Source organism: Dendropsophus ebraccatus, chromosome 10 (assembly GCF_027789765.1).
Source record: "Dendropsophus ebraccatus isolate aDenEbr1 chromosome 10, aDenEbr1.pat, whole genome shotgun sequence".
NCBI classification, from domain to species: domain Eukaryota; kingdom Metazoa; phylum Chordata; class Amphibia; order Anura; family Hylidae; genus Dendropsophus; species Dendropsophus ebraccatus.
The window spans coordinates 14,531,226-14,554,565 of record NC_091463.1 but is presented as its reverse complement, the minus strand read 5'-3'; the positions used below and the strand labels follow the sequence as shown (position 1 = coordinate 14,554,565).

Below are 23,340 nucleotides of genomic sequence, written 5' to 3'. Positions count from 1 at the left end.
GCTGGTTGTGAGACTTTGTGAACCATCTGGTGGTCTCTCTGACACATCCAGCATATTACGGTTAATGAAATGTAGTTTTATTTCCTTACTAGTTATTATAGTTTACCTAGGACCTTGTCATTGGGGGACGATTCGGGGACTAGTGCTGCAGAGCATGGTCTCCATAGTCAGCTGTCTACGTGAAGCACATATGAAGTATTATTAGTAAGGACAAAGGCCGCGGATCTCATCTGGGGAGATGCCCAAACACGACTATTTTTACCGTCTGATGTCATCGGGCAGATCCAACATTTAAACAAAACAAAAGAGAATTCAGACCAGAGACTAATCGTTCATGTGTTTCCCATCAGGATCCATCATATCGCAGCAATTACATATGTCTCTTTGGGATTCTTTACATAAGACAGAAGCTAAATCATTAATGTGGAGTCTGAAGTCATCTGTGCAGCACATGAACTCACCTTGACTCCTGCATCATCCTAATAATAATTCATTGGGACAGAATATGGAAAGACTCCATAAGAAATGTTCATGTATTACCAATAACCTTCCAACAAGATGGAGGCTGAGGCCAGGAATGTATAAGAGGGGGGTGCACCTGAGACTGCGGAGGACACCGCTACACCTCTAAGAGGAGCCAAAACTACCGAGCAACGTCTGCACAAGATGTAGAGGGACCCTAACCTATAGATTACATAAACCCAGTAGGTGAAGAAAAAGCAGTCAACAAGTGATCCTTCGAGACTGTTAGAAAACCATTCCAGGTGACTACCTCATGAAGAAGATTGAGAGAATGCCAAGAGGGTGCAAAACTGTTATTACAGAAGAAAATGAGGTAATTTTGAAAAAAATAAACTTCCATATGTGTTCCATTATAATGTGGCTGTTACTGTATGTATTATGGTAATGCCATGATGTTCTTATTAGACACCAGCACAGGGCAGCATGGGCATCATCAGCAGGTGAGCACAGGGTGTGTAGGACATGCTGGCAGACCACCACTATATACAGCCCAGGGACCTGGCCAATCCAAACCGACCTGTACCTTGTAAGTACAATCACCTAAAAGAGGATTTAATAAAGGCAAAGTAGCTGAAATGTGTCGGCAAGATGGGGCAGCTAAGACAAAGAGACAGAGGTTAAAGCCTTTGCCTGGAGCTGTGGCTGACTATGGTAGGGGAAAGAAGTCGCCGGGTCAGGAGGAGCACGGGGCCGGCCCTTCTGGCATTTGCCAGAAGTGCCCTATGGCCAGTCCGGCCCTGGTTAAAGGGATATTCCAGCCAAAAACATTTATTAATGCTGGGATCCTGACGGACCACCGTCCCCACCCAGTCACCTAACTTTGTCAATTACAGGTTTCATTGGATGAACAGGTGATTGTCCATTCATATTTTGTGCGTGATGGAAAACAGGGGAGAGGAGCACAAAAAAATGTAGTTGTTTTATTAGACAAAGGATATCAGCTAAGTTGGTACCAGGTTGGTCATTAGGTGCTTAAAAATAGCCCAGATTTCAAAGAGCCATAACTTTGTGTACGAGTCCCCTTGATGGCGATACCACCACCATTTGTTCTGCACGGAGGGTTTATTGAGAAGGATATAAAAAATTTACTGTAACAAAAGGAGGCGGCCGAGGCCTAGGAGGTTTCCCGGTATGAAGACCCTTTGCAAACTGATAACAGGTTCGCAGCTAAGCGTACAGTTTGGAGGAATACATTAGATTGTATACACTCCTTAGTCTCTGTGCAACCTGGCTCTTAGGGTTTGACCACACAAAGCAGCGTCCAGAAGGCCGCCCGCTGACTACTACAGCTGCAACAATCAACATAGCACGGTTTACAAACAGATGGAATGGACAGGGATGCACAATTTTGCAGATAAGCAGCAGCCTTTACCCTACGGCAGATCTTGCATTATGGGTGAGTAGTCTTCAGCTCGGGAGCCGCTGGAGCGCAGGGATGCCGGCCCTCGCCTAGTGCTGATCATACCCTACCATTCAATCTCACATGTGTTAAACATTTGCATTAAACAATTCCCATCCACTTACACTGTTTATGAATTTCCAAGTGAGTAATGAATTAGTGAAGATGCAGAATGGAAGTCACTGAAGCCTTGTTCACTGCACATACGGAATCTTTTACGCGGCCGAACATCTGTGGGTCTCGTGCAATGAAGACAAAGGCGGCTACAGAATGGAGATCGCACAGAACCTGATGTAAAGCGAGTCTCAATAAGTGAGTGTTAGGACCGGGCCTGGTGTTTATTCATTACTATGGTAACAAACTCAACACATTGTGCAACCCCAAGTCAGATAAGTGTTTACGTGGAAAAGAAAAGTGATTGTTTAACATAGTGAACGTGCTATGAGGGTGACATCATAAAAACTCGCAGCAGCCCCCCCCCCTTCCGCTATTACTGACTGCCAGACAAAATGATGCTCAGCTATTGTGTAGTGTAATTCATCAAAACTTGTTATTGTTGTTGACTGTCTGCACATCAGAGACGCTAACAGATGTCACAATGTCCTATGATCAGCAGTCATGTGAGAGAGGGGATGACACTGCTCCATAATGGGGGATGGGTGGACAGACAGATAGATGAACACACGTGCGTCTCTCTCATTTTGGTCCTATTATATACACACACTATACTGCCTCACATGTACCAGTCATAGCTCACACCGGACACAGGCTGCAGCATACATAGGTCACACCGGACACAAGCTGCACCACTGATAGTTCACACTGGACACAGGCCGCACCACTCATAGCTCACACTGGACACAGGCCGCACCACTCATAGCTCACACTGGACACAGGCCGCACCACTCATAGCTCACACTGGACACAGGCCGCACCACTCATAGCTCACACTGGACACAGGCCGCACCAGTCATAGCTCACACTGTACACAGGCCGCACCAGTCATAGCTCACACTGTACACAGGCTGCACCAGTCATAGCTCACACTGTACACAGGCTGCACCAGTCATAGCTCACACTGTACACAGGCTGCACCAGTCATAGCTCACACTGGACGCAGGCCGCACGAGACATAGCTCACACTGGACACAGGCCGCACCACTCATAGCTCACACTGGACACAGGCCGCACCACTCATAGCTCACACTGGACACAGGCCGCACCACTCATAGCTCACACTGGACACAGGCCGCACCACTCATAGCTCACACTGAACACAGGCTGCACCAGTCATAGCTCACACTGTACACAGGCCGCACCAGTCATAGCTCACACTGTACACAGGCTGCACCAGTCATAGCTCACACTGTACACAGGCTGCACCAGTCATAGCTCACACTGTACACAGGCTGCACCAGTCATAGCTCACACTGGACGCAGGCCGCACCAGACATAGGTCACACTGGACACAGGCTGCACCAGTCATAGGTCACACTGGACACAGGCTGCACCACTCAAAGCTCACACTGGACACAGGCTGCACCAGTCATAGGTCACACTGGACACAGGCTGCACCACTCATAGCTCACACTGGACACAGGCTGCACCACTCATAGGTCACACTGTACACAGGCCACACCAGTCATAGCTCACACTGTACACAGGCTGCACCACTCATAGCTCACACTGGACACAGGCTGCACCACTCATAGCTCACACTGGACACAGGCTGCACCAGTCATAGCTCACACTGGACACAAGCTGCACCACTCATAGCTCACACTGGACACAGGCTGCACCAGTCATAGCTCACACTGGACACAGGCTGCACCAGTCATAGCTCACACTGGACACAGGCTGCACCAGTCATAGCTCACACTGGACGCAGGCCGCACCAGACATAGGTCACACTGGACACAGGCCGCACCACTCATAGCTCACACTGGACACAGGCCGCACCAGTCATAGGTCACACTGGACACAGGCTGCACCACTCATAGCTCACACTGGACACAGGCTGCACCACTCATAGCTCACACTGGACACAGGCTGCACCAGTCATAGCTCACACTGGACACAGGCTGCACCAGTCATAGCTCACACTGGACACAGGCCGCACCAGTCATAGCTCACACTGGACACAGGCCGCACCAGTCATAGGTCACACTGGACACAGGCTGCACCAGTCATAGGTCACACTGGACACAGGCTGCACCAGTCATAGCTCACACTGGACACAGGCTGCACCACTCATAGTTCACACTGGACACAGGCCGCACCAGTCATAGCTCACACTGGACACAGGCTGCACCAGTCATAGCTCACACTAGACACAGGCTGCACCAGTCATAGCTCACACTGGACACAGGCTGCACCAATAACAGCTCACACTGGACACAGGCTGCACCACTCATAGCTCACACTGGACACAGGCTGCACCAGTCATAGCTCACACTGGACACAGGCCGCACCACTGTTGTGGGACTATGAGAGGCTTCTATATATAAGATCAGTGGCCCGTGTGATTACTTCACATTTACATCAGCTCTTCTTTATGAGGCTGCTGCTGCTTTTTGTCAGTATTAATAGCAAGCCCACTGTGGTTACATGGAACATCATGACCCATAACAAGTCAACAAGGGGAACAGTCAGGGAGAGGAGTAAGAGCTACGATGGTGTGTGTTGCGAATCTCATTGTATTGCAGTCAGAGGTGATACAGACACATGGTGGTTCCTGTAATGTAAGTACAGCCCTTACACTTTCCTCCTTTGAGATGCTCGATAAGGGATTACTTCAAGAATTCTTCACAGATCTCATCATGGCAGCTGGCGTCCTGAAATCATAACTTCACAACTAATCTGCATCATATAGAGACTGAGCTCATTCCCTGGACTGGGGTCCTATGGGACACATGTATACAATCATCTTCATCCTTTGTCACATTGTATACTGCAAATGTTCATCATCTGATCTATTCAATTACATTGATTGCTGCAATTACTGAAGTTGCATTCCAGAATGATGGTGTACGTATGATAACTGTGATGATGGACATGTGCATCATATATTTATAACAATGCCTCATACACTATACACAGCAGCACATAGAATCCTCTGCATTCTGTATCACACTACAGTTTTGGAGGTTTCTGGCAGGGGCAACCACTCATGACTATCAAGAATAATATCAACTTTCCAAAACCACGTAACCCATGAGCCCTGACATTGCAATGTAACTGAGCAGGACTCCCAGCATCCCGTACTGTACACTACTGACCGCTGAATTACAGCCTTGGAGCCAGATAATCGCTTGTTAGAAGAGCCACAGGAACAGCTAAACCAGCATGATGTAACAAGGTGGGCTACTCCCAAAACATGGCTTTTATTTCCTCACCAATGTTACTGGCAGAAGGAGGAAAGAAAAGCGACAATCCAGCCAAGAATTATCTAACAGAGAAATGTCAGAAAGAGGCGCAACCTTTATTAACGGATATATGTTTTTGTTGTGACAGGTGGGGCCCATTTCTATAGTGGGGTACCACTGGTAGGGCACAGGAATACCCACAGTGCTCTGGGACATCTAAGGGGGGTATTCCAACCACAGATATCATTTGCTCATGCACTGTACAGTTCCCGACATGGCCAGAGGTGGCAGCAGAGAGCGCTGTGTCAGAGTGGAAAGAATACACCACTTCATGCAGGACATACAGCAGCTGATAAGTATCAGAAGACTGGAGATGTTTTAAGACATGTAAATTACAAATCAATATAACTTTCTGACACCAGCTAATTAGATTTTTTTTCTCTTTGCGCTGGGGTACCCCTATAAAGACACAGCTAAAAAAGCTTGTGGCCACCTCTCCAATTATTCTCCACCTATTCTCCATAGAGGGTGAGTTACCATAACTCTGCACATCTATCCTATGGATATGCCATAAATGTCTATCACTAAATTAAAAGTAAAAAAAATTATTTCACAAGTCCCTCCTTTATATATTCCTTGCCTTTGAACCTAAGAATTATTCTGCAGGTGTCTCAGGGGAGACCATTTCCCTCTTCTTTTTATGGACTTCAGATTGGACTGGCAGCAGAAGCCCTCCCCCATTATCCTGTCTACAATTGGAGACAAGAAATGCTAAGCCTGCAGACTGGCATGTTTTGGGCAAAGTTTAGGGATGTGGGAAGAAATCACAGCACCAAGACAAGATCCATGGAAGCACGGGGTGAACACACAACCGGTCTATGTCCTACAAGGCATAAGGACGTATAACGCTCCGTATACTATGTGTTCCAGGTCGTACACTGACCCTCAGAGCTGTAATATTTACAGATATATAAAATAAGGGGCTAATGAAGAGCAGCTGGAGGTCCCGGCCAACAGAAAAGGCATTGATGGGCTTAGGACCCTTGGTTGACAAGTAACAATGTCTTCTGTCATGTCAGGTCCGGGATAATTAGGAACAGGCGAGAGGGTCTCTTCTCCATACACAGCATGTCTGCCATTTCTAAGGTATGTTCTGCTCTGTCGCCCAGACTAGCCCATTCCTGCTCCTGTAATCATACCGACGATTATTGGGAATGACAGCTAATTTACATTCATCCATACGGTGGGGTGAATGATTGACAGCTATCAGTCACTCTTTCTGTATCTATAAATTTCAACTTCCAGACTGCAAACATTGCATTAGAAGAGCCGATGTGCTGACATCTCTGTTCTTCTAACCTGGAGGACTGTATTCTCCTTATTTATTGCTGAGGACTGCTCCCCTTGTTATCGCTGGATGGAGAATGGGAGCACTTATACATGAAGGCTGAGACCTAACACCATGTATGTTCTCTCTCATCCTATACCAGTCCAGCCATGGAGTCCCTATGGGCTGCAGCACAGACCTAACACAGGGCTATGCTTCCTACCCCTATAACCAATCAGCAATGAGGAACGAGCAGGATACATGCACTGTACACACCACAGGACACCTAGGAACAACCACCGCGCTCATGTTTACAAGCACATGGAAAAGCGGCGGCTTTATAAGTCTCAAATGTCACTTCTCTGCCATCGGAAACGTGTAGGTATGCTGCTGTAAATGGGCACTGGTATTTACAAGAAAAACTGGCATACATCTCTAAATCATATACGGTGGATACTTTGAGAGTGTTTCCATAAAGCAGACCACCTACCTGCAGTAATATATGACGCAGGCCCCCTATGTGCAGTGATATATGGAGCGGGCCCCCTATCTGCAGTATTATATGGAGCGGGCCCCCTATCTGCAGTAATATATGGAGCAGGCCCCATATCTGCAGTATTATATGGAGCAGGCCCCCTATCTGCAGTACTATATGGAGCAGGCCCCCTATCTGCAGTATTATATGGAGCAGGCCCCCTATCTGCAGTATTATATGGAGTAGGCCCCCTATCTGCAGTACTATATGGAGCAGCCCCCTATCTGCAGTATCATATGAAGCAGGCCCCCTATCTGCAGTGATATATGGAGCAGGTCCCCTATCTGCAGTACTATATGGAGCAGGCCCCCTATCTGCAGTATTATATGGAGCAGGCCCCCTATCTGCAGTATTATATGGAGCAGACCCCCTATCTGCAGTACTATATGGAGCAGCCCCCTATCTGCAGTATTATATGGAGCAGGCCCCCTATCTGCAGTATTATATGGAGTAGGCCCCCTATCTGCAGTATTATATGGAGCAGGCCCCATATCTGCAGTATTATATGGAGCAGGCCCCATATCTGCAATAATATATTGAGCAGGCCCCCTATCTGCAGTATTATATGGAGCAGGTCCCCTATCTGCAGTATTATATGGAGCAGGCCCCCTATCTGCAGTATTATATGGAGCAGGCCATCTTTCTGTGTTAGTGAAGCGGCTATTTTTGTAAAAGTGTAAAATGACAAAAGAAAACCCTTTTAAAGAATAGACCTAAGAAGCACAACAGTTATATACTGTATACTCCACCAACATATAAAAAGAACAAAAAGCCCCACTACCCTGCTTATTACCAGCTTACATTTAATACCCTTTCTTCACACATTTGAGAGTTCAGTTTGGGCTTTCATCCTTTACAGAGGCGTCTGTGTATGGATCCAGGTAGGGGCGATGCACACTGACGCCATACTTACGCGAGTATGCAGGTGTGGACAGCGGCTAACACTCCATTAGCCTTCCTGTGGTGGGCTGTTTTCTGAGCTGAGGTTAGTGGTGATGATGGTTGGGCTGTAATTATGGCTCTTGGCTAAAAACTGTCTCTCTCTGTGGCCCCCATCTATCTTAAGATGGCAGCTACAGAGCTGACATTACTGTCACTGACAGAGCGGCTCAAGTCATAGTGCCCAGCTGGCAAATCAATAAAGAAACAAACAAATAAATAAATAAAGACCTTCCTATTTTGAGCCTTAGGGTACTATCAGACAGGCTGATGGGGGCCCGATAATAAATGTAAACGAGCGCCGATCTGCTAGATCGGAGCTCGTTTACTGGGCCTATTACACGGCCCGATAATCGTTTAACAAGGGCTGCAGGGACATCGTTATTCTTTGTACTGCACTTTGCATAAGCTGCCAGGGAGGACGTGGGGGGAGGGGGACGGGGACGGGGGACAGTGAGGACTGCTCCAAGCTTACAGGATGGTCATCACTGTATGGATAGTCATACTGTTATGTCTTATACGAAGAAAGTGACATTTTCCAATAGCATTTAATTCCATTTTTAATGTTCAGAAATCTCCTCAGTCACCAAAAAAAACTATCTGATGTATAATAATATACACTACACATGGAGGAGGGGAGAGGAGGGGGATGCAACTGCAGCTTTTCACGTAACACATCAGAGAAAGGCGATTAGCTAGCTAGGGGGGAGACAATTGGCTGTATACAATAATAAATATGTAATAAATGATTTCTGTTTCAACTTTTTATGAATCAGTAGTACGAGTGAATATTAGAAACTTTATAATATATCTTATCAGAGAAAAAATGCCTACTTATCCACTTATATTGCTTGTTTCCTGCTACTACTTCATTGTTAACGCATCAATCTCTGTGATTAACAGCTCAAGATGGATTGGGATTAGTTCACTAAATTATCACGTCAGCTGCCTATGGAGAGAAACATGGAGGAAGGGGCGTGGCTGGATACAGACAGCGGTAATAGAGACACACAGGGACCGCAGAAGTAACATCTCACCACAATTCTAAATTCACAGCCTATACTACTTAGTGCTGCTCTATAATGTCCGACACAGGGCTGCTGCAGGGGTATTACAGTAATACACAGTGGGATCCCCTCTTGTGTGTGTGGGCAGTGTATAGTGGACACTATAGCAGCTAGACTCCTTTCACTAACTCAGGTTCAACTGAAATTTAGGCATGAATCCTGCAGAGGGGTGAACAATGGCATATGCAAGTTATATAATGGGCAGAACTAGTGATACTCCTTGTACTTTAAATACACAAAGGCTTCAAAAGTCAGGTGCACTTCAGACTCCTAGGGTCCTGCATGTGCAGTCTTTTTCCATTATTACTGTTTGTATGCTTTTAAGGAGGATATAATAAAAAGAAGGGCACTCTTTAAAGCACTCATCTGCTGATCCTTATTCAGGTTAGTCAGGTAACCATGTAATATAAAAGCAGACAGAATAACCCCCTTAATAATAGTCTTCTCTCTCTATAGCACCAGCTTTTAAGCTAGAAGAATATTGTACTGTATTTGACCTAGAGGAAAAAGTTCTGAACTTAAGGACAAAAACTTTAATTTTCATGAAAATAAATTTCAAAAATTCCAAAGCTGACACACAACTATGAAGATTGCTCAACGCGCCAGAGACCAGAAGGACACTTCTGTATTTTATCATGTCAACAACAAACTGCGTTGCCTTGCTACAACTATCTGAGGTTTGGAACTTTGGATCCCAAAACGCGTTGCTCCGATTACTGTTTTTTCCATTCCAAGGACAAGTTTAGGCCTTTACATACCACAATAATGAAGTAATATGTTTAGCCACATTAATTTGTGCTTTATTGTTTTAACTCTTTCCTTATTGCTCTAAGAAAGAAGCAAACCGGGCTGCAAAGTGAAAAAGTGATCCTGGGCTTTTATAACCCTGCTCCATACGACGTAAACTCAAGAGACCAGGAATCATAAACGGTCTGCCTAGTGTTCCCATATACTATCAGCCACCCCCCTCACTAAAGCACAGCTAAGATTTATAAGTCATTACACTTAAAGTATCCAGAGGGTAATAACCTCACAAAAGAGGTGGATTTTAGTTTCTACAACTGCAGTATTTTAAGTGATCAACACGTGAATGCATGTCACTTGTTAAAAGCTGACATAAGTAATAACATATAGGGCGACGTCAGCTGGGCTTGTTTCGAGGCGAATTTACTGCGTTGGTTTTCTACAGGTTAAAGTGCATGAACAGCAATGCCTTAAAGGAATTCTCTTGTTTAGAAAAGGACCTAATGACTTTGTAGCCGCTTTCTTCTCCAGCCAATAGATTCAACGTTCTCCCACTCTTGACAGTTTTAGCACCTCCATAAATTATATAGAGGATTGATTCTGATGAGAAAGGGGTAATGCTTCACTTTTCCTGTGGAGGTGCTGCAGGGAAACTGTGCCCTGCAGCTGTGATCGGGAACAATGCAGCAGCATCCTTGTAGGGAACCCTGTGATCGACTCATTATTAGGGGACCCTCCTAACATGGTGTGGGGTAAAGAGGGTAACTCAACAGCCACTAGAGAGCTTCACAATACACGAATAATAAAGACGACAAAACCAAATACCTGTTCATGATATACTAGAATCTATTATCAGATAGTCTGTAACCTGTAAAGTACTACACATAATCAAAATAGTTGAGGAACCATACAACAGATGGAGATGAAAGTCTGTCAGATGCAATTCACCTCTCAAAGTGCTGACACTGTTAGATGGTGGTTAGGTCAAAGAGACACATGGTGACATATATATATATATATATATATATATATATATATATATATATATATATATATATATACAAAGAAGGGGTCCGTGGAGCCTCAGTTACGAGTCCTAAAACACGAGAAATAGCCAGATATCCCTCTCTCCAGAGAAGGAAGCCCGTTGCCAAGTAGTGCCTCCTTGTGGGGAGAGCACCAAACCACCCTGATACGTAGTCCCTCAGGTCCTCACTCTGTAGCGAGCTTTGGGACCTAAATAGGGAAACACCAGGGTGGCCCCTGTAAGTCAAAGTCTAACTCTGTGACGAGTATAATGACATAAGACAAGGGTTACCAAGGCTAGGCATCCATCCACAGACTGCAGCCTCGGGGCATTTGCCCCTAGTCAGTGTGGAGCAGGATTCTGGCTGCAGTCTGTGGATGGATTGTATACTATGTGTATCCACTACGTCTGGGATTCCCTCTGACTACAGTGCAACATAACTTTTCTCTTAAACACGGCTATGTTGCAAATCGACAACAACGGCCGTGATTAATAGAAAAGTTACGTTGTGTGAATGTAGCCTTAAACAGTATGAGTTACTTTGCCCCATTGTGTCATTATGGACTCCTTTACAATAGAATCTAGTATTACTGCTGACTTATTCAGGAATATTTCACCATTATTGTACCGTTTGTGCATTTTTAGGATGCTACAAAAAAAAAAAAAACACGAACAAAATAAACCCTAACTAAGACCAGCTCATCTTTTCCTTCCCCCGGGTCCATACACAGCCCGATTGTAAAGTCTTCACCATCCTACAGAGGAGTTGTCTTATTGAGGATAAACACCGCACAGGAAGTTTCCGTGAAACATGAGGTTCCCCCCACAAAAAAGGTCTAAAGTTCTTTTGTTTTCCTGAAGAAAGTGACTACACATGTGCTGTGAATCTGTAAAAACCATCTCCCTCTTATTTGACTGTTCCATAAAAATACTTTTTATTTGGTTTCTGTGGTTTACATAAAGACCAGAAAAAACACTCTCCATATGGAAACTGGAATACTTGTGAACAATGTCTGAATTCTTCTGTTGTGTCACATGGGATGCAGGATACATACGTGTGCCCCGGGCTGTCACTACATCACCTACTGACTGTGATGGGGTCCTTTATATACAGGTCATTAACGTCCGGCTAAAATTGTACTTGGGACAAGTCCACATTCTGATTTTTTTAGACGATTAAAAAAAGTTCATACCTGCCAGATCTTCTTTGGAGGAGACCAGACGAGGAGAACTGTTCCCTGGCTCAATCCGTAAGGAAAGCCTAAAATACAAAAGAATTCTAGGTTAAGGTAAAGAGTGTAAGATCTCGAACAAATACGGTTTATTAAAAATGTTATCGTTTGTATAGAAATTTTAAAACTTGCATGGATATGAGATTCCATCCCACCCCCAAAACAGCTTTGTGGAAGTACTGCAGCTCAGTTTAAATGGGGCTGAGCTGCAATACCACAAACAACCAGAGGACAGGAGTGGCAATGTTTTTCAAAGTAGGCAGCTAGAGATAAGCAGTTAGTTTTGACGAACACGATTCTGATCACTCGGCCTTTGACCCAGCGACCTGGAAAAGGTGGATGCATCCCTAGGCTGTCTGATACAGCCATAGGTTTCTAAGGTCTGTATCCATGTTTTCCAGCCAATGCAGGCAATGGGATTCAATGGTCAAGAGATCAGGTTCGGGTTCAGCTAAACTTACTGTAAGTTTGCTCATCTCATCTCTAGAGTACCCCCAAGGAAGAGGAGATTTAGAGCACTGACCACCCTCCTTCTCATGTAGGTCGTCATTACAGTAAAAATCAGTGGATTTTTTTTATTGTTTAAAAGAAATTGCCAAAGTCCCATCAAGAACAATGATTTTAATGCATATTAGTCATAGGGAATGGATGGAAAATGTTAACACGTCAGGGTAGTGGCGTTCCACTAGTACGTAATGGGCTTGTAAAAATAATATACAATAATAGATATATAAACAATCAAGAGGGAGCCGTAATATTTAATGAATTTTCGCCTGTAAAATGTAGCTTGTTTATATAATATTCTGTAAGTTCGGCACATGTCCATGGATGGTAACAGTCTCCATGTGGATGAAGTACAGTCAGGGAATAGTCCGGTGTTACAGTGTCCCTCTCAATAAAAAACCTTCTGACAAGTTGCAGAGACATCATAAGTTTTGATCTCTAAAAGGAGCTGGAGGCGGCAAAAAATGCAACTCCCAGCAGGCACAGTTAGGCTAGGAGTTGTAGTTCATCAATAATCGATAGAGATATAAACAATGCATTAACCTGGAGAAGCCAAAACCTTAGCACAAGAGCTCTAGTGTCTGAAGGAGCGGGATAAGGGGAAACTATCTCTGATCTATGGGAAGTACCTGGCACCCGCACCATTCTCAGCTGTGTGTACATGACAGATCGTGGTATTTGAGAGAACAGGATCCGGCTTGCACATATGTAAGGAAGCAGATTCCAGCTATATATGGCCGTTTGAGAGCGTGCCCAGTAGCGGCAATGTGAAAACACACAACTGCTCACTAGAGAATGTGAGAGATGCAGAACTATGCCATGTATCCCAATGTGCTGCAGCCCACAACCCATAGCCTGGGTGCACCTTATTCCTGGGGCTCATGTTATGTGTGTATGAATAGCCCTGCAATGCAAAGATATCAATACTATTGGATACGAACGAACATCGCGCTCGCTCGGGTTCATCTGAACTTGATCTTTTGGCATCTAAACACTGATGGCTGCCTGGAAAACATGGAGATAGCCACAGGCCATAGGCTGTATCCATGTTTTGCAGGGCTCCCTAGAGCTGCATCCAACTTCTTCAGCTACCGGTACTCAAATGGTGAGCATTCTGGTTTGGACAGACCTGAGCGTGCTCGAGCTCCAGACATATCTATCACTGATATTTTATGAAGGAACATGCTGTACCTTATTGGTCGCCATCAGTCCATTAGATTCAAAGGCCACGCTGGGTGAAGGTTTCATGTCCAGACACTAGGACACAGGTGTCAAACTGCAGCCCTCCAGCTGTTTCAAAACTACAATTCCTATCATGCCTGGACAGCTAAAGCTTTGGCTTTCCATGAGCTTTGGCATGATTGTAGTTTGGCAACAGCTGGAGAGCAGCAAGTTTGATGAACCTGCACTACGAGGTGGTCCTGAGCTCCTCTCTTTACTTAGTACTTAAAGGAGAGGTCCAGGCAGGGAGATTGGTTTCAAAGTTCCAGGGAGGATAAAAAAAAAACATGCACTTGCCTCCCCGGCTCCGGGGCTGGTGCCCATATACCGCTGCACCAGTCCCCAACCTCTTCCTGGTTAGAAAGAAGACCTGCTGACTGGCTGAGCTGGACTGGAACGTCCCATTTCAGGTCTTCTTTCTAACTAGGAAGCAGCTTGGGACCGGAGTGGGGGTACGTGTGTTATTTTTTTCATCCTCCTTGAAAAAAATGCCCGGAGTTCTCCTTGTCTCCTCTTTAGAAAATACCTTTTTAATAATCCTATAACAATGAACTGATCACACAGCATCCCAAGTTTAGTAGCGCCACTGCAGGGAAAAAGAATCTTTATTACACTCACTATTTCACAGTTGTAATATAGCCGTAGTCACTGGAAAGGCGCTGAGCTGAAATACCTGACAAGGCCAACAGACTAGAATGGGTCTTTATCTTATCTTATTTCATACCTCCATTTTAGAACATAATACAATAGGGTATCGCTCCTTCCTAGTGTTCATTTGCTTGCTGTAACCAGTCATGAGGGTTACAGACATAGGAACGCTCTCATCCCTCTACATTACTGCACCAATAACATCCAGTTATAGGGTAATAACATGGCATATATCCTCCGGTCATTCCCCAGCACCTGATTCCCACATTACAGGCAAATTGAGAGCAATGTCGAATGTCGGAGTTTTCCATTGATGTTAGGCTGAATTTAGCTTCTCCAATAAAGTAAACCTGGATGGCGCCTATAAAGACCATCCCATAATTCTACAGGATTTAGACATACACATGGATGTACATATCTACGGAGAGGTCGGGTCCTTATAACCCAAACCACATGTCCCTTCACTGTTCTGTCTGTATCATTCCCAACACAAAGTCAGAAGGAATCAGGATGCAGGCGTGAGAGGGAAACCTGTCATTACATGATAGAAGATTGCCTAATACTCCAACAAAACCTCCTATTAATAGGTTACTAGGAGCCGCATACACAAACACACGCTTTATGGCACCTACATCCTATAAGGCTTTCCTATGGGGCACAAGGATTGTATAATTATCTATTCATCCCAAATAGAAGGAAGGGGAGTGAAGGCGAACAGGATTAAACAGACACTTATACTAAACAGATTTGGCAGATATGAAAAGTTCTCAAGTACTCTGTTTGATCTTTTCCACTCTATAGAAGAACATGTCTATAGCAGACAGCTAGACGGAAAATGTGATTTACCTGGGAGATTCCCTACTGCCCATCATGGCCAAAGAACGCAGCTTCAATACCAAAAGATGTGCCCAAATGTCCACCACAATGGGCATATGATCACTCAAGCTGGAACATAGAGCAATGGAAAAAGGCGACATAATGACTATGTGGACGACCGGGTGCGTGTGCGTCACTTACCTGGGGAAGAGATGGCACCAGGATGCACTATGGGAAGAATACAAGATGGCAGGGACAGTGTGATGGGCAATGTTCTGCTGGAGACCTTGTGTCCTAGCATCATGTGGATGTTACTGTGACATGTACCATCTACCTAACTATTATACACCACCAAGTCCCCCCTTCATGGCAGCCGGGCCCCCTAATCGCAGTGACCACACTGCAGACATTGCTCAGGAATGAGGAACATGATGAAGAGATGAAGGTGGTGACTCGGCCTCCAGATTCCCCAGAGTTCAGCCAATTAATCATCTGTGGGATGTGCTGGAGAAACAAGTCCCATCCATGGAGGCCGCATCTCACACTGCACAGGATCTGCCCTGGACATCATGGTGACAGATGCCATCAGAGGTCTTGTGGAGTCCAAGCTTCTACTGGTCAGAACATGACGGGGACCTACACAACACCAGGCTTTAATGTTATGGATAATAAGTCTATATAGCTGTTACGGAAATCTATGTCCCCCAGGCAGTCCTTTGGAGTCTGCTGCTGCTGTCCTCTGTTACTACTATTTACTACTGCACAAATTACTATTTCCAATTGAACAGCACAACGTTGCTGGGTTTCCTCACTGGCGACAGGTCTACAAAGCACAGATTGCAGGATATTTTCATCTTCAACATACCTGGAACAATATTAATCACATTATAATATGTTTACCAGCTAAAGCATGTGGAGAAATTTACTTAGGGCTTGTAGACTGTATTGTACATTGTACCCCGGAGAGGAAGCTGCGCACGCTGCTCTGGATTAGCATGTCATCTGTCATGCACCTGTTAAACTCATAGTAGTCCAGCTGTTGTCTGAGATGGGGATATAGATCCTGCAGCCCCCCTCGAGTGTAAGATATGTGCATGTTACAGGATGTTAGGTAATATCTGGGACCGCTCCAGATAAGTAGTCATGACTATGCGGAGCCTTATATAAGCTGGGTGATAACTCCATTGGGAGCTGTAATGGTGGATACAGCAGCTGCCAACCCACAGATAGATAGAGATAGAGTAATTGTTGGGTTGTTGGGAGGAACCCTTAGCTTTGATCATAAACTAGTACTGATGTTCAGGTCCTAACAAGCATGCAAGGAGAACGGCTGCTAAATCCATACATGACCAACCAGACCACCATTTCCCTCGAGGTAACTGGACCCCCTAAATTCCATCCCATCTGTTAGTGGCATCAGATCGCGTTATGTTATTGTATGGTTTGTAAACACTGGGATTGGGCTATGTTAACAGAAAAACCAATATGTTCTCTGGGGAGGTTGCCCAGATGTCTGTCGGTCTGAACAAGACAAAGTGGCTGTAGACACATGGCCTGGGAACTCTATGTCGACATCCGGAGCCAGGCATTTGTGGGAAATATGGAGAAAAATCCATAGTGGGGTTTTACTAGAGACACAATGCTGAGGAACATAACCAAATAGCAACCCTTGTGTTTACTTGATATGAATAATGATAGGGCTGGTAAAGCCATAGTAACTCAGGAGAGATCATGTCTTGTTGGCCTGGTATGAACCACTGATGGGACAGGATATCTGAGAAATATTGAGCTTTTGTATAACAAACCGAGAGTTTAAACCAGTGCTTCTGAAACTGTGAGTCGCCCCCTAGTTGTTGGTGAGGCCCAGCTGGGGAGCCAGTTTTCACAAAGAAACTATTATCTGCACAGTCCTTTTGCTGTTTGCAAAAATCTCAGTTTTAGCAACATTATTAATTTATTTTGTACTTGCTTTATTAGTATATAGAGCCTGGGAGACAGGTGTAAGCTAGCCCTGGCATTATTTTCAGCTTTTAAAAGGACTTTCACCACAGATGGTAAGGCCCAGGTTCCCTCTTGGTCAGTCTGGTGAGGCCCACGTATTGCCTTGGTCTGTTTGGTGAGGCTCCAGTAGAAAAAGTTTGAGAAGCACTGGTTTAAACAGCCCACCGTCCAAATACACAAATTCTATTAGTGTCGTTCACATTACAATATGTGTCTCCGAGACTTGGTACACCGGCAAAACCTGTAAACACAATGCCAACATATCTGTGCTCAGCTTAGTACATACACCAAACTGGCAAATCTGATAAATTGACCCAATAGCAGTCATTACTTGACTATATTCAAGTCTCTTACATTCATGGGACCTGTGTTGATCCAGGCATAGATACGTCGGCATCCTGTTTTTAGAGCTTGCCTACATATCCATGCATCAGAGGCACCAATAGTGATGTCTATGAGGGCTAAGCTAGGAGATCGTTATTCTCCTTTGTTGTGGTATGTGGGTATCTGCTGGCCAGCTTCTATATTGCTTAATTTATTTTCAACATCTTTTTTCTCTAACATATATACTTCTGGTGCTGCAAGTTCAAAGCTCAGCAGTCCTTCCCTACTTGTGAGGCTGCACGTTTAGAGCTTACCAGCAATTCCCTGTTTGTGGTGTTGCATGTTCAAAACTCAGCAGTCCTTCCCTGCTTGTGGTGCTGCACGTTTATAGCTCAGCAGTAATTCCCTGCTTGTGGTGTTGCATGTTCAGAGCTCAGCAGTCATTCCCTGCTTGTGGTGCTGCATGTTCAGTGCTCAGCAGCCATTCCCTGCTTGTTGTGCTGCACGTTCAGAGCTAAGCAGTCATTCCCTTCTTGCAGCACTGGACGTTAAGAACTGTGGGTGTTGAGTGTTTGTGGAGCTGCTCAAGGCTCAGTGAGCATTTCCCTTAATCTGCTTTCTGCCTTCTCCTTTTTTCCTGACTGACTGCTCTATGGCTGAGCTTCTCAAGCTGCTAAAGGGGCCTCACTGGAAATATTCCCAATATTTAATACAAAGGAAAAGCTGGGGAAATATATTTAATGGGACCATCATATCCTGATCTCTCCTTCTGCACTGATCTCTCTCTGGCTTTAGTAATCTCTACATTATCAACATAATAAGTTTTTTTGAATACTATACTTAGAAAATAAGATAAACTGAACAATACTTAGAATTTTCAGACAAGTGTGGATCAGATTATATAGGATTATTTATTATCAGAGCAAAGAAACTAATTAAAATGTATAAAGATATATATTGTTTTCAGGACAGCTAAAAGTATTACTTGTGTTGCAATCAATGAACTGAAATTACCCTATATAGCTCCATAAAACATATGTATTATAACTCTGTACAATGCATGCAGCCCAGACCAAGTTATATTTTATCTATAGAAAAAAGCAGAGTAAAAAGCTCATGGATTAGATATTGGCCGCGCTCCAATCCTGTTCATAAATAAATATAATATAAGATCAACAAGCCACGCTATAGCAGGACCAAGACCAAGTGAGGACATGGAGGCTCTAAAGCTATGTTTAAAGGGACGAATAAAAGGTTGCCAGAATTTACTGCAGTGCCAGCACTTAGCTTGTGTGAAACACAACTCGGGGAATATAAGAGAGAAAAAAGTAATGTTTGCAAAGATCATGAATGTGGATACAGAGGATTTCTGTAGATATATAATAATGGAGCAGTCAGTGTGTTCTCCCATCTGGAAAGTCAATGTATAAACACATACATACCTGCTTGGATACCAGAAATCCCTCATGCTGTTAAATCCATTTTTTCTAACAGGAGAGGATTGTATATGATCATGGTTTATTATTAGGGCTTAGGGATCTAATACTTTTATGTTGTGTTTGGTTACTTCACATGTTATAGAAATCCTGTACAGTCTTACTCTATGCTATATCGGAAAATCCAGGTTTGACTGCAGCCAAATCCAGTACCTCAATAGCCCTTCGCCTTCTGCTATATATCTTCATTATATCTTTATTGTGAACCATTTCCATATACAGAGCATGCATAGTAAAGGGAAAGACCCATAACAATAGTCGGTGCTGGTTCACCCCCTCTCTGTTTCAGGGCACAGGAGTATTATGCTTGTTTGCACTCTTGTAGTGGCCCCTTTGGCTGGCCCTTCCACCCTGCTTGCCAGTATCACCCATGGAGCATAATTATCTGAGCTGAAACCTTCCTTCCTCTATGGGATTTATAGCATTGGCTATATATGCCCTTTATGTGTGTGTTTCATCGGTCCCATCTCAATTGTGGAGATGGTGACATTTTTAGGAAGGTCATGGCAGAATAAAATAAAATTATATAATAAGAGTGGAGGATCGCTTTAAGTCTGTTGCTTTATTAAGAGGAAATAGTTAATAGGCGGGGCAGTTTTCCATGGGAAATATGTTGGGGTTTATTTGGAATCGGAAATGTAACTGTGAAACCTGGCAGAGTCTTCCAGACGTGAATATCAAATCATGTGAAAAACGCTAAATAAGATGTATCAGGAACCGATTGTGTAAATATTTACAGGGAGAAAATATCTCTGCTTGATGGGAATGTGGAAAGCCATCAGCGGAGCTAATGTGATATCCAGAGACCAGCAGGGATGGTGCTACATGCACGGCACGGCGGAATCAAGGGCACCGGCTCCATACCGATATGTACTATAAGGCTGGGTTCACACTACGTTTTTGCAATCCGTTTAACGGATCCGTTTCTTTGACAGACACAAAAATGAGGTCGACCACATTTTGTGTCCGTCAAAAAAAAAAACGGAACCGTTTTGATCCGTTTTTTTATAATGGCAGTCCATGAAAAATGGATGCACACAGTTGCATCTGTTTTTTCCCTTTCAAAAAATGGTTTGCAAAAACGTAATGTGAACCCAGCCTAACATCATCTGTACCAACCCTGATTATACAGTACACCCCCTTCTGCACAGGAACAAGAAATTGCCCTTTGAATGCAAAATTTGGATACATGCCATTACTTTTTGTTTTTAGATGATTGCCAGCAAAATAAAACCACATGATCCATCTAGTCTGCCCTTGTAGTATTTCCTTTCTTCTTATCTTAAGGCCCGTTCACACAGGTGAAAATACTGAGCCGAATCCACGATGCAGACGTCACTTGGAATCCTGCCTGCCCCTGTCTCAAGGGCGTCTCTGCCTAAAGAATTGACATCTGCTGGAAGTTTGTTCTAAGCATCTACTACTCTTTCAGTAAAGTAATATTTCCTGCAGATCATTCCTCCAATAACCTCAGCTTGTGTCCCAATGTTCTAGTGTTCACTTTCTTCCCTCCTGAAACTTATTTAGACTTATGACATATTTAAAAGGTTTCCCTTCTGTTCTTTCAGTCTGGAAAAATCATGACTATTGGTGAGTGTAGATTCGGCCCTTACAGTTAAAGATGACATCAGGAGATAGAAAACAGAATGAGCCCTGTAAAAGTTACTTTTACGTCAACAGGACAGCTCCAGTCTATTGTCACCTATGGCCATAGGGCTTGCTGTAAAGCATACCTCTAAATGCTGTTAAAAAAAAAAAAAAAAAAAAAAGAAAAAGAAAATGTTTCTAGTAAAAAAAATAAATAAAAATTATTTGATCCCCCCTCCCAAAAAGTTTGCCTGCGCCTTTAAAACTTCATATTTTACCACTTGTCAGCCATAAAGAATCCACCCACATAGTGATGGAGGTTTAAGAAGGGGCCCCTGTCATTTGATGCTGCCCTGTAAATCTGATGAGTGGTCCCTTTAAGGGATTAACACACAGCCTGGCGGTCTCTGGAGGCCGTGATCCTGTCCATCACTCCTTTGGTCTAACATAGCTGGGGCAACTATAGTAATTAAAGGGAAAGGGTTTAAGGAAGGATATTGCTGTGGATTAACATGAGGGCCTCAAATGAACAAGGGACACAAGTCGCTCCAAATTCTATTTAATGTTTTCTCTTTTTTTTCATAGCTTAGAAAGTCTTTAATTTCAAGTGCACTTAACTGGGGGTCGTCTAAGGTTCTCTAAATAATTCCTGGCGATGAATGGGCGAGAGGCGGGGGTCTGCCATCAAAGCTTCTTGTTATGTTAGGGGACATGCAGAGACGATTGCTTTTTAAGGTTTAATCCTATAAAGTTTGACATTCTCAAGGATGTCTTGAGTTTCCTCATTTTACCTTTTCAGTAAATAATCGACTGAATCACCATATCCTCAATGACAGAGAGAGGGGAAGGAGATCAAGAGGGGAGAAGAGGTTTATTGTGTAGATTAAAGGAGCTGCGTCTGAGTGGAGCGAGGTTTATAAAGCAAAGTAAAGAATGGTTTATCTCAGGTCAACATGGGAGACAGAATCCAGATAAAATATGTAATGAAAGGGTTACGTTCAGTCATTGCTACATATATTACGGTTCTGTATTTGGCTCAGTCCAACAATTTCCCCTAAAGCATGCTTGGGGAACCGCCAGCTGCTGCAAAGCTTCGGCTGTCCAGGCACTATGGAAATTGTCGCTTTGCAACAGCTGGAGAGCGGCAGGTTTCCCATCCTTGCCATAAAGTGTATTCTCAACATTTTGGGCACATCCACAGGAACATCATTTGCTCCTCTCTTGCCATAACCATCATACTCTTCGAGGCAATACAAATTCTTGATCTGTGAATAGGTGAATGGTGGTTACGGGATTTTCACTCCCCCAAAAAGTGATAAGTAGGACCAGTATCTATCATATGTTTGTAGCAAATTGTAATGCACAAGGAGTCGTCTACTCTAGCGGACTCACAGGGACACGAATAGATTTGGCTGTAGGCTACGTTGGGGAGCAGAATCTAAGGGACTGTGTGATCCTCATCCATTACCCTTGCAAGGGGGTGCGGACATTTTTCCCAGTAAATCAGCATATTGCATCCCCTGCCACTGGAACAGGTTTGAGCAGCAATGGCTAGCATGTAGACTAGACTCTAAGATGGCAGTGACTAGATTCTACGATAAAGAAGTGAATGGGTTGTGGCATACATCCTGCACAGGTACAGGTACATGTACATTCTAAGTACCCACAACTAGAGCGGTGGAATCGACCAGCTGGGAGCAGGACACCAGGCACCACCACAGCATGTCAGCTGATGGAATGTGGCTATCCTAAATATCAATGACTGGATTATCCATTTCAAGAAGGATCTAGCATTTCCCATACCATTTACAATACTAAATGAAACCCATAATAAAACCCATCTGTAAATTTAAACGATCGAGTAGTCCCCATCTATCAGCATCATCTCACAATATAATAACAGTGTGACCCCAGTGTGATAGGATGGGGTTGGGATGGGGTTTGCAGTGGTCTGCAATGTTTAAAGAGCCATGTGTAATCCTAGTTCTCCATCCTGTGGCTCCTCCACTCTCACAGCATTCAGGCTCCGTTGGAAGGTCTGCAGCTGCATCTCCCTCTTCTCTGTGCCTTCAGTTCCTCTCTGAATGGTAAGGAAGGTCTCCACTGTCCAAAACATTACACAGCTACAATTTACACACTATATATGTCTGCATTAATCTCCGCAGGACTCTGAATTATCACCTTCCTGGGGATGACAATGTCTATGTTGTTTCTCCATTACCACAGCGCCATTCCTAGATGTAGCAGAGCTGAGGTGGAATCTGCTCCCTGGCTCTCGGCAGATTTCACTTGCTAATTTAAGTGTAAAATGATCCCGGCTCCACGTTACCTAGAATTCCACGGGATGTACCCGCTCACATAAAAGGGCCATTCTTCTCTCTATCATATACGGACAGCTGGCCGCAGATAAATATAGTATCTAGTCTATACATCTGGGACGAGAATGGCAGCGACGTTTCCTGTTTAATTCCTCTCATGAATTAATCCTTGGATAATGTAAATTATAGCCGAAATTTTAACAGTGACTCCTCACACTGCCAATGTGGTGCACTGTGCCTCATGTACAGAGAGTGCTCTAATAGAATA

The 23,340-nt window shown here is 44.1% G+C and overlaps 1 protein-coding gene across 3 annotated transcripts in view; it reads right to left on the bottom strand.

Moving 5' to 3' along the window:
• Positions 1 to 23,340, bottom strand: part of RALGPS1 (Ral GEF with PH domain and SH3 binding motif 1) — a 309,463-nt gene that overhangs the window by 41,255 nt on the left and 244,868 nt on the right. For all 3 annotated transcript variants that reach the window (XM_069986819.1, XM_069986820.1, XM_069986821.1), the window contains exon 12: positions 12,119 to 12,186. In XM_069986819.1, coding sequence (XP_069842920.1) covers positions 12,119 to 12,186 — 68 coding nt within the window. The remainder of the gene's footprint in view (positions 1 to 12,118; positions 12,187 to 23,340) is intronic.